At 43.0% G+C, this 12,983-nt stretch overlaps 1 protein-coding gene across 3 annotated transcripts in view; it reads left to right on the plus strand.

Annotated features, from left to right (window-relative positions):
• Positions 1 to 12,983, plus strand: part of LOC126253173 (TATA box-binding protein-associated factor RNA polymerase I subunit B) — a 341,351-nt gene that overhangs the window by 223,994 nt on the left and 104,374 nt on the right. For all 3 annotated transcript variants that reach the window (XM_049954330.1, XM_049954331.1, XM_049954332.1), the window contains one exon: positions 2,044 to 2,276. In XM_049954330.1, coding sequence (XP_049810287.1) covers positions 2,044 to 2,276 — 233 coding nt within the window. The remainder of the gene's footprint in view (positions 1 to 2,043; positions 2,277 to 12,983) is intronic.

Raw genomic sequence — 12,983 nt, forward strand, 5'->3', positions numbered from 1 at the left:
TTAACATTTAAATAAAGTTACTTGCAAAATAATAGACTGTTCATTGAATACAAGGCAAAAGTATAACAAAGTGTGAGGTATTCATGCTGTACTCATTTGCTGTGTAGGTATGGAGGATGCAGTGTTCTGACAAACACTTGCATAATGAAAATATATAAAAAACATAATAAATCAAGAAGTAAAACAGATACAGGTGTGTAGCTTTCAGAGATGATAGCTATAGTTCAATGCTATCATCTGAGATATCATATGTTGAAATCACATGAAGCATTTAAAAGTTGTTAATTCAGAGGATCGTTGTGAAAATGTTCATTTACTGTGAAATACTAACTTTCATAGTTGTAAAAACTTTGAAATATTGTTGCATCATTGGATGCACCACATTTTTCTGGTGTTACTGATGTATTCAGATTTGCTTTAATACTTGACTGTGAATTATTATAGATTTTTGGAGAGCTTGCAATTTTTGATGCATCTCCTGAACAGAGGACATGAGAGCCACAGCATTCCAAATTCCCAACTTTGTATTTACCCATTTACAGTGGCGCTGCACGTCTTTGTACCTGGAATTGCCCGTACCTGCTGCCGTGTGTTCTGAGCTGTGGACCTGCTAGTGTTCAGCCGTACAACAATTTCATCTCCTGTCATACCACTTCCAAGCAGCCAAATCGCTTGACTACATATGCATAATGTTACACTGTGGCACAACATGCATCTGAACATTGATTGTAGTGACTGCTTAACAACACAAGCTTTCTGGATCCTCCCCTCTGCCACCAGCTTTTCTGAATTGCACAGATGAGAGTTATCATTGCTATACATTTTACACTGTCAAAATTATCCTGGCCTCATCCTATGGTGACCTACTGTCCCCACATGCTCCACACAACAATTTATGCACCTTCTGTCATATCACCTTCTCGTTATTCATGTGTCATCACCCTTACTGTGTGGCACTCTCTGCCAATGCATCCACCCATATTTTCCCCTTCTCTGTGCCCTGTCCCCCCCCCTTCCCCATCCCCTTCTCCACAGTCTCCCGACGCTGCACCTGGCAGCCTTGATGCCATCTGTCCCTGCACACTGTGTCAGACAGTGCTCTTCTCCCCCCCCCCCACTCCGCCGCCCCCCCCCCCCCACCTATGCCTTGCTAACCCTCCCCCTTCCCCGCCACATTGTGGATTGCTGCTTCATCCAGTGTGACAGTTGCATTCCAGCTGGAGCTGCCGGAGATAGAAGTCATGTATGCATGAGGTGTGCTTGCTTGTATAAATACACATGTGTTTTCTTTTCTTGAGAAGGCTTTGACTGAAAGCTAAATGTGTAACAGTCTTTGCATTGTGTCTGTCTGCAACTTAATGTGTCATTTTTATGATGAGTAGCAATGCATCGTGATCATAATTAAATCTCATTGATATTCTAACCTAGACTCTCCATTATATGTTTGTCTCCACAGTGACAAGTGTACAGAAAAGAGTTAAAATTTCTTGCCTGTAACTGGCTATCCTAAAATTAATGCTTAGTCATATTTATCTAACAATATGCCAATTTAAAAATGAAGTAACAATTAGTCTAGTTTGTTGCATGTTCAAAATGCAACTGTAGTTTCAGCATTATAACATGAAAAATTGTCAAAAGGTATTGTGCATTATTTTCTTGATTCTATTGCTTGACAGCAGTTGCTTACTGTAGCAATATTCGAGAAAGACAACATTGCAGTAGAATACTTTCATGTAATGTTCATCCCGTTCATCAGATCTGAACAAGTTCCATTTACATACTGGTCTATTTTGCTAATTATGACTAGTTTTCTTGTGGGTATTGGTAGTTGACTCACATTATTATTCTCATTTCGAACAAAACATTTAGTTATACATGTATTTTATTGCTGCTACAAACATGAACCCTTTTTTTCATTTAGTGGACTGATAGCCGTGGCAACCACTACATCAGAAATGTATCAGAATTCGTAAATTATTTTCATTCATAGAAGAGCAGCTAATTTGCCCTCTATCTAAATCTTTTTGTTATATTTGATTACAGATGGATCCGAGAAGGGCACCTATCATATCAACATGTGACACATTTCTTCCCTCAAGGAGTCTACATCAAGAAAAGCGATAGAACACAGTTTGGTGCATCAGTGCAAAGTGCAAATTATTCCACCATATTAAAAGGCACTGGACTTTTAATAAAGTGGTTGGGTGTGAAATATGTGCCAGTTCCAGATGTTCATAAGTTAGTTGAACGGCAGGTCCATGAATTAGGGTTGCCAGGTATGTGTTACACAATTTTTAGTGAACTTTGACTTTGTGCTTTAAAATACACTCCTGGAAATTGAAATAAGAACACCGTGAATTCATTGTCCCAGGAAGGGGAAACTTTATTGACACATTCCTGGGGTCAGATACATCACATGATCACACTGACAGAACCACAGGCACATAGACACAGGCAACAGAGCATGCACAATGTCTGCACTAGTACAGTGTATATCCACCTTTCGCAGCAATGCAGGCTGCTATTCTCCCATGGAGACGATCGTAGAGATGCTGGATGTAGTCCTGTGGAACGGCTTGCCATGCCATTTCCACCTGGCGCCTCAGTTGGACCAGCGTTCGTGCTGGACGTGCAGACCGCGTGAGACGACGCTTCATCCAGTCCCAAACATGCTCAATGGGGGACAGATCCGGAGATCTTGCTGGCCAGGGTAGTTGACTTACACCTTCTAGAGCACGTTGGGTGGCACGGGATACATGCGGACGTGCATTGTCCTGTTGGAACAGCAAGTTCCCTTGCCGGTCTAGGAATGGTAGAACGATGGGTTCGATGACGGTTTGGATGTACCGTGCACTATTCAGTGTCCCCTCGACGATCACCAGTGGTGTACGGCCAGTGTAGGAGATCGCTCCCCACACCATGATGCCGGGTGTTGGCCCTGTGTGCCTCGGTCGTATGCAGTCCTGATTGTGGCGCTCACCTGCACGGCGCCAAACACGCATACGACCATCATTGGCACCAAGGCAGAAGCGACTCTCATCGCTGAAGACGACACGTCTCCATTCGTCCCTCCATTCACGCCTGTCGCGACACCACTGGAGGCGGGCTGCGCGACACCACTGGAGGCGGGCTGCACGATGTTGGGGCGTGAGCGGAAGACGGCCTAACGGTGTGCGGGACCGTAGCCCAGCTTCATGGAGACGGTTGCGAATGGTCCTCGCCGATACCCCAGGAGCAACAGTGTCCCTAATTTGCTGGGAAGTGGCGGTGCGGTCCCCTACGGCACTGCGTAGGATCCTGCGGTCTTGGCGTGCATCCGTGCGTCGCTGCGGTCCGGTCCCAGGTCGACGCGCACGTGCACCTTCCGCCGACCACTGGCGACAACATCGATGTACTGTGGAGACCTCACGCCCCACGTGTTGAGCAATTCGGCGGTACGTCCACCCGGCCTCCCGCATGCCCACTATACGCCCTCGCTCAAAGTCCGTCAACTGCACATACGGTTCACGTCCACGCTGTCGCGGCATGCTACCAGTGTTAAAGACTGCGATGGAGCTCCGTATGCCACGGCAAACTGGCTGACACTGACGGCGGCGGTGCACAAATGCTGCGCAGCTAGTGCCATTCGACGGCCAACACCGCGGTTCCTGGTGTGTCCGCTGTGCCGTGCGTGTGATCATTGCTTGTACAGCCCTCTCGCAGTGTCCGGAGCAAGTATGGTGTGTCTGACACACCGATGTCAATGTGTTCTTTTTTCCATTTCCAGGAGTGTATTTGTGAAGCTAATGACAGACTGCTGATCTAGGAACTATAACTTGTGAAGGTTTCACATTTCTATAAGGAGGAATTTACTTACTTCATCAATAGTGTATGCTTATGATATGCATTCAGTTATTTTGTGTAGGCTTATTTTGTCAGAGAGTCATTTGAAATTTTCAGTCTCTATGTTTAATTTTGTGTCTTCGTGTAATAAGATTTTCTTAATCTCAAATAAAGTTTATGTGTAGAGTCTTGTACTGTTAGGAAGCAAGGGAGAGGATTTTGTTATCGGTGGCCGGTATCCTCTTTCTACAACACAAATGCACACGTGGATTAATACAGCTCTTTATTTATATGAACTCGACGTTTTTACTTATCTTGATTAGAGTCGGTGTGTTGTGGTACAAGCTCATCAGTAATAGACCTCATGCAGACAGTATTGGTAACCTTGCTATACTCACAATTGTGGTTGCTTTCTATTGGCATAGCCTTTGCTGAATTGTGCCATAGCGCGAATGAATGACAGATGCCAACCTGGAGTAATGAGTCGAGTCAGTGAGGTCCTCTGGTCAGCAGTGGCAGCATAAATAATTGCTGTCGAGAGGGTGTTGGCGGCTTGTTGCTAGTGCTTGTGTCTCTGGCCTCTCTCGTGATAAGTACACTTGATCCAGTGCCTACTATCGATCTTCACGCTACATCTTTGCCGACGTATGTGCTGGCAAGAGCTTATTCCAGCACATTTCTCTGCCCGAAAATGGTGCACCCTTGTTAGGTATGGGGTATGCAGACAACAACAGGGCGGAGGCAGGACACTGGACGGATGAGCCAGGATCCGTGATTGTTGAGGATGGCATAATCCAGGCTGTACCCCACCATCTGGCTTGTGAGGCAACAGGATGATCCTCCAGAAAACTGCTGCCAGGGCACACGTCCAGCCCTGAGGGCATGTCCTGGGGTAATGACAGCGACGGCAATGATGGGTCTACGTCCATTGGATTGGCGAGTGGGAACAAGGGTACATCTTCCATCTACTCCTCCTGGGTTGCCCTGGTAGCATTATTGGGTGGCTGTGGAGGCTGTACAGTCCATGAGGCCATGAATCTGTGGGAAGAAAAGCAGCAGAATCAAGTGGCAATTGATATGTACAAATTTGTGGTTCTTGTGGTGGCACTGCAAACCATCAGGATCTGCAATCAAGTACATAAAAGAGCCAATGTGTTCCTGGATCATGCCACTTTCCCAGTGCTCACAGTTGTCATAAACTCTGAAAAGAACAAGATAACACTGCACAAAGCGATACTTGCAGACCGTTGGCGGTGCCAGATGCTGCAGTGGGCGGAACAAGTGTAGCAGCATCTGATGGCAGCAGCCATGCAGAAGTGCTGCTGGTGATGGTCCATCTCGGGGGTTGGAGTGATAGGAGGTGAGAAAGAATTGCAGCACCTGTTCTCATATGTGGGTGATGCGAAGCTTGGCCATCTTTGTTTAAAAGTGCGTACGAAGCATTCTGATTCTCCGTTGGACTGGGGATGAAACAGAGCACTTGTTAGATGACGAATGCCATTTAGTTCACAAAACTGTTCAAAATCACTTGAAGTGAACTGTAGTCCTTTGTCTGACACAAGTGCTTCTGGCAAACCTTCTATGCAAAATATGGAGTACAACACTTGAATGGTGCTATGTGACATGGTAGAAGCCATAGGGACAGCAAATGGAAACTTGCTGAAAGAGACTACCGCTAAGACCCAATGAGTGTTCCAAAATGGTCCTGCAAAATCATTGTGTGCTTGTTAACATGGAGATTGTGTCTTAGGCCAAGCTGCAAATGTTTGTGGTGGAGTGGACTGGTTTTCCATGCATGCGTGACCCTGTGGCGTCATCTGTTCAATATGAGCATCCGTGCCCTGCCATGTACAGTGCCATTGCGCTAACTGTTTATGAAAACAATTCACTGATGTCCTTGGTGTCGCAATTGCGACATGTCCTTTTGCAACACTCTGGGAATAAGCATATTATCATTTTGAATTAGAATCACACTTTGTTGTTGTGAAAGGTTATGCCGATCTGCAAAATATCGGTGCACAACTGAGTTCTGGACACAGTTCAGTGAATGAGGCCAAGATGTGTGAATGTAATGAAACAAAGTCTTGAGACCTGAGTCTGCTTCCGTGGCCTGTGCAATCTTTCTGTAGTGGAAGGGAAAAGATTCCAGCAATTATGAGTCCTGCACATTGATTTGACAATAAGATGCAGCAGGTGCATCAAAATCAGAGTCTGGGCCAATTGGAAAGTGAGATAGGGTGTCTGCGTTGTCATGCTTTGCTGTAGGTCTGTACACAATTTCATACTTATACTGCAACAACAACAAAGCCCATCATTGCAATTTCTGAGCAGTGCATGAAGGAACTGGCTGTGATGGATGAAACAAGGATTGCAAAGGCATGTGACCTCTTACTAAAAAGAACATGCAACCATACAAATAGTGATGGAATTTGGTCACACCATACACAGTAGAGAGAACCTCTTTTTCTATTTGAGAATGATTGTGTTGAATTTGAATTAACAACTTCAAGGCAAAAGCAATAGTTCTGTCTTGTTCACCAGTCCTGTGTGAAAGCACAGTGCCAGTTCCATAGGAGGAAGCATCAACTTGCAAAACTACTGGCTTGTCAGGTTGAAAATTCACTATACATCTGTTACTAAGCAAGGCATTTTTGAATTTCTGAAATGCGTCTTGACAGTCTTTAGTCCACACAATAGGTACATTTTTGTGATGCAAGTAATGCAATGGAGCCGCAATCTGAATGGCATTCAGTATAAACCGAATGTAGTATGTCATCTTGCCTAGCACTGACTGCAGTTCATATACACCATTGCGAGGAACTGGCAGGTCATGGATTGCAAGCAAATGAGATTGAAGGGAGTGCACACCCTGACTGTTTATCACATGACCTAAGTACTGTAGTTCAGTTTGAAAAAAGTCACACTTTTCGGGACAACACTTGAGCCCTCTTTCTGACAACACTCAAGAAAGAGTACACAAATTGGCAATGTGTTCCTCTGGTGTATGACCTGAGGTGACAATATCATCATGGTAGTTTGAACAAAATGGCACTTTTGCAGTCATCAGTGCCAAGTAACGTTGAAAAATGGTGGGTGCGGAAGCACTGCTGAATGGCAACTGCAAATACTTGAACAGTCCTCAGTGTGTATTTACAGTGGAATTGCAAGTAGACATCACATAAATCTATCTTAGAAAAGTATCATCCTGCACCAAGCCTGACGATGACTTCCTCAGGGCGAGGTAATGGATAAGTATCAACTACTATCTGTGGGTTGAGTGTAGACTTGAAGTCAACACAAATGCGAAGACTTAGGCAACAAAATGAGAGGACTTGCCCATTGACTAACTTCAATGGGAGCAATTACACCATTATCTTGCAATTGTTTCAATTTACTGACTGCTTTTTATCTTAAAGCAATTGGAATGGGGTGGGCCTGGAAAAGCTTAGGCTGTGCATTGTCTTTCAGTGTAACATGTGCTGCAAAGTTATTAGCTTTTTCCATTCCTTCTGAAAATAGTTCAGGAAATTCTTTAAGCAAGCTAGCTACATTGTCTGTTGGGTCAAAAGCCGAGACTGAAATTACATTGTCTTGGATGCTGAGCCCAAACAAATCAAAGGCATCTAGACCAAATATGTTCCCACTGTCTCTTGATTTCGACACAGTAAAATTCACTGTCCTAGTGTGAGATTTGTAAGTGGCAGGCAAACTACACTGTCCAAGCACTGGAATTTGCTGTTTGTTATAAGCAGTGAGGTGCTCCCTAGATTTAGAAAGCCATGGTGAGCCTAACTGTTCTTCTGTGGTGCGATTAAGCAAAGCTACTGAGACACCTGTATCTAACTGAAAGTTCACACGACAGCCAGCAATTCGTAATGAGACAAATAGTTTGTTAGAAAGTTGTTGTGGAGCACTAGGGCGAGAAGGAGACACAACCTTAATCTTTCTTTTCTCACAAGGGAACCTCCCCATCGCACCCCCCTCAGAATTAGTTATAAGTTGGCACAGTGGATAGGCCTTGAAAAACTGAACACAGATCAATTGAGAAAACAGGAAGAAGTTGTGTGGAACTGTGAAAAAATAAGCTAAATATACAAACTGAGTAGTTCATGGGAAGATAGGCAATATCATGAACACTGTGACCGCAGGAGCGCCGTGGTCTCGTGGTAACGTGAGCAGCTGCGGAACGAAAGGTCCTTGGTTCAAATCTTCCATCGAATGAAAATTTTAATTTTTTATTTTTAGTTTATGTGACAAACTCTTAAGTTTTCATCACTTTTTTGGGAGGGATTATCACATCCACAAGAAAACCTAAATCGGGCAAGGTAGAAGAATGTTTTTACCCATTCGCCAAGTGTGCAAGTTAGGTGAGTCGACAACATATTCCTGTCATGTGACGCACATGCCGTCACCAGTGTCGTATAGAATATATCAGACGTGTTTTCCTGTGGAGGAATCGGTTGACCTATGAACTTGCGATCAAATGTTTTCGGTTCCGATTGGAGAGGCACGTCCTTTCGTCTACTAATTGCACGGTTTTGCGATGCGCTCGCAAAACACAGACTCTAAACTTATTACAGTGAACAGAGATGTCAATGAATGAACGGACAGATAATAACTATGCAAAAATAAAGAAAGTAAAATTTTCACTCGTGGGAAGACTTGAACCAAGGACCTCTCCTTCCGCAGCTGCTCACGCTACCACGGGACCACGGCGCTCCTGAGCTCCCGTTCTCCTTGATGTTGCCTATGTGGGACATGCACTACTCAGTTTGTATATTTTGCTTATTTTTTCACAGTTCCACACAACTTCTTCCTGTTTTCTCAATTGATCTGTGTTCAGTTTATCAAGGCCTATCCACTGTGCCAACTTATAACTAAATCTGAGGGGGGTGCGATGGGGAGGTTCCCTTGTCAGAAGCTGTTGAAAACACAGCATTCACTGCAAGTGCACAAGCCTGTTTTTTCTGGGAGCAGGTAAAATTGGCGTTTTAGTGCCATTTCAAACAAACTGCTTGGACATGGCCTTTTTTTCCACACATGTAACACATTGCATTATGTGATGGGCAGTCCTGTCTTTTATGGTGAGCAAAACTTCTAGGGCAAGACTTCACTAAATTCACAGGCCTGTTCGCATGTCTACATGGCTGTCCGCATGTCTGTGTACGTGCTCTGTGTTCTGGCTGCTTGGAGTGGTCGTGAGCAAGAGGTGACTCGACCCAACAAATTGGAGCCTGGTCAGACTTATTGGCTGCTATGTCACCCGAATAATATTGCTCTAAGATTTGCAATACTTGGGGAAGTGATGGATCAGAGTACTTTAAGATCTGTTCCTATATTCTACTATCTGGGACATTGAATGTCATTGCATCGCGAATCATTAAATCACTGTAAAAGTTGCCGCAACTACACATAAATTTTCACTTCCTAGTCAAGCCCCTTAATTCTGTGTACCACGCGCTGTATGTCTGTTCTGGCTTTTTCTGCAAGTGAAAGAACTGGTATCTACCTGCAGCTACTTGGACTTGCTGGTCATAGTACTGAGTTAATGCAGCGATTATTTGGTCATAGCTGAGTTTGTTGGGAGGTGCGGTTGGGAATAGTTTTTGTATTAACCTGAACAGGGGGACCCCGAAGGAAGTATTGTAACTTGACAGTGTGCTTGGAACTGCGTGAGATATTCAAGCCATTCCTCTTCTATGTCTTTAAATTGCCAGAATGTCGATGTACTGGTTAGTAGCACTTGTGTCGGGCTGGTTGGTTGGTTGTGTGGTCGACGCAGCTTATGCAGCCAGTAGTTCTTGTACCGTTGTCAGTAAAGTAGCGATTTGTTGGTTCTGAAACTGAAAACTTGGGTTAGATGCATCACATTGGCCATCTGCAACTGAGGCACGGGGGCAGGGGGTGGGGTGGCGGGGAATTCATGGCTTAAACAAATACGCTATATCAAAAAGCAAGCAAAGCCCCTGAAAAGAGAAATTTGATTAGTTCTGCTGCTCCCCTTGTGAAATACGTGCAAGAACACAACAACAAAGTAGCAAACACTTGAACACGATCACCCCTGCAAGCTAAAACACAAGATAAGCAAGCAAAATCTTTGGCCCAATTGATTAACTTTGATCGCCACTGAATTATCCTCGTCACCACAGTAGAGTCTTGTACTGTAAAGAAGCAAGGGAGAGGATGATGTTATGGGCAGCCGGTATCGTCTTTCTTCAACACAAATGCACATGTGGATTAATACATTTCTTTAGTTATATGAACTTGAAGGATTTACTTATCTCGAATAGAGTCCACATGTTGTGGTACCGGCTCACCAGTAATACAATATCTGTAATCTTTCTACATTCACAGTTCTGGTTATCATGTACTGGCATAGCCTGTGCTGAACTATCCTGCTCTGCAACTGAATGGCAGACACCAACCTGGATTAGTGAGTTGAGTCAGTGAGGCTCTCCAGTCAGCAGCAGTGGCCTAAATACATTATGTTGAGAGGGTGTTGGTGGCTTGTTGCTTGTTCGTGTGTGTCTGCCCTCTCTCCTGATAGGCATGCTTGATCCAGCGCCTACTATCGATCTTCACACTACATCTTTGCTGACCAGTGTGCTGGTAATGGCTTATGCCAGCACATTATTTTAGTATCCCTTTCACTGGCAAGCCAATGCCACTCATTTGTAGCAACATTTGTTATTATGGGATGAAATGCAGAATTTTATATGCCCCATTACAGGAAAAGGTTGTTGTCCTCTTATAATCAGTTTTGCAACGTAGTGTCTTCACTTTCATTACACTTTACAAATGAAACTAGGGGTCCTTTTATGGAGGAATTTTTTTAACTGTAAATTTATCCCATGCGTAACTTAGAAATGACCCTAAGGTGGGTAGCACCTTGTATATGGTGATGAAGTGTCTTTTTGTTTGGTTCTTTAAAACCGATTCAAAATATCACATAAATTAGCAACAGCGTATTAACTGAACACGGCAGAACCTCATATGATTCAAGTAGTTCTATATTTTATGTACCAGTAGACAAATTATGCTAGATTTACACAAAGCAGATTGGAAGCTATATATTGTTTCATCTGTCACCATCACCTGAACTCAAGTAAAAAATGAGATTATGACATTAGCTTCAGACTTAGATGACTAAAATGATGGCAACTGTAAAATAACTTGTCAGCTGTGCAATATTGTGTGCTGTCAAAATTCTCCTATGTTGTTATTATTATGATTGTTAAGTGCTACCTTTTTTGTCCCATTCATGTCTGGATCAAGAGAAATAAGACCGTTTGTATGACTTCATACGTGTCCTAATACTTATGGTTCTTAACTTACATATGTTAGACATGTAGTTGAGTTATTTTCAGTGTATATTGTATAATGATTCTCCAGATTATCTGAACAACTTTTCTAGAAACTTCCTGACATATTAAAACTGTGTGCCAGACTGGGGCCTCAAATCTGTGACTTTTGCCTTTTTTGGGTAAGTATTCTACTGACAGAAATATAAAAGTATGATTCATGACTCAATTTCACAGTTTCATCTCTGCCAGTCCCTCATCTCCTTCTTTTCAAACTTCACAGAAGTACTTGGATACTTCAGTCAGTAGAGCACTTGCCCATGACTGGCAAAGATCCCAAGTTGGAGTCCCAGTCTGCCATACTGTTTTAATCTGTCAGGATGTTTCACATCAGTGGGCACTCCGCTGCAGGGTCAAAATTCATTCTGTAAACAATCCCCAGGGTTGTGACTAGGCATGTCTTAGCAATATCCTTTCCTCCAGGTGTGCTAGTCCCACAAAGTTTGCAGGAAATATTCCATGAAGTTTGAAAGGTAGGAGATGAGTACTGTTAGATGTAAAGTTGTAAGGGCAAGTCAAGAGCTGTTCTTGGGTAGTTCACTTGGTGGAACACGTGGCCACAAAAGGCAAAGCTCCCAGGTTTGAGTCCTGGTCCAGCACACTGCCAGGAAAATTCAAATCAGTACACACTACACTACAAAGTGAAAATTTATTTGAGAACTTCATTTGAGATGACTGTCACTTTTAGTCTAACAGTCATCATTTGTGTTTCCTGTTACATACAGATTAAACTAGTGTTACACATGTAGCAGCAAATACATTAAGTCTTAACTGTGTGTTTGCCGAGGATCTCAAATGTTTGATTCAAAAATAGGCTACAGCAGAGGCTCATTTTCAGGTGCAGTGCTTTTTCTAGAATTCTTGCAGTATATTAATTTGTACTTCTGAGTGTTCAGCCAAGTTGTTGTTTTCGTTCTATACAGAATATTTCAACGACTGAGCCAGTCATCCTTCAGATGGTATTGTGTGTATTTGGTGCCTGGACGTCAACCGGACAGTTTGTTGGGAGTCCAGGCAATGAGTGCGCATAACAGCACCTGAAGAAAATAAATGGTTTTGTTTTTTAATTATTGTGCACAAAATGGAAGAGTACAGTTAAACAATTTTTGCCAAGAACACCTGAGTTATCATCTCCTTGTGGTAGATCAGTGTCTTGTATTCATTTCTGTTACCTTATCTTTACACTTTGCTGATTAAATGCAACAACTTCTGAAATTCAATATGGTGGAATTCACCAGTCCCTCCTCCTCATTATGTGTGTTCTTTGCAGGTTAAGCTAGAGATAATTTTAGCATGTAAGTAAAAACCAGCTCAAGATAAAAAAAAAAATGTAAATTAGTGTCGTTGGTCAAATTCTTCTGTAAACACCATGCCAGTAACGTATCTTGTGATACAGGCATTAGAACACTAGAGGAACATTGTTTACAGCTGTCACCAGATGACACTTGTATCCAACTCCAACATTGACATTCAAGTAATGAGTCATGCACCAACACTCTGTTAGTGTCTTGGCACGCATTTGTGTGAATTGCTAACAATGAAAGTAGCTCCGTGGTTTGCTTGCAACAATATGGCTTTGCTTAAGTAATTATTATAGATAAATAATACACAATATTGCAAAATGGGAAGGAAAACTCCCCAAAATAGAGGAAAAGAGGTGAAGTTAGTGCTCTAAATGAAAGGAAAAAAACTATACAGCAAAAGAAATGAATATACCCAGAAAGACAATGTTGTGATTTCACCTGAAAAGGCTCCCCAATCACCTGGTAGGCCTTGACTGCCTTTTTTAACATTTATTAA

Source organism: Schistocerca nitens, chromosome 4 (genome assembly GCF_023898315.1).
Source record: "Schistocerca nitens isolate TAMUIC-IGC-003100 chromosome 4, iqSchNite1.1, whole genome shotgun sequence".
Lineage (NCBI taxonomy): Eukaryota > Metazoa > Arthropoda > Insecta > Orthoptera > Acrididae > Schistocerca > Schistocerca nitens.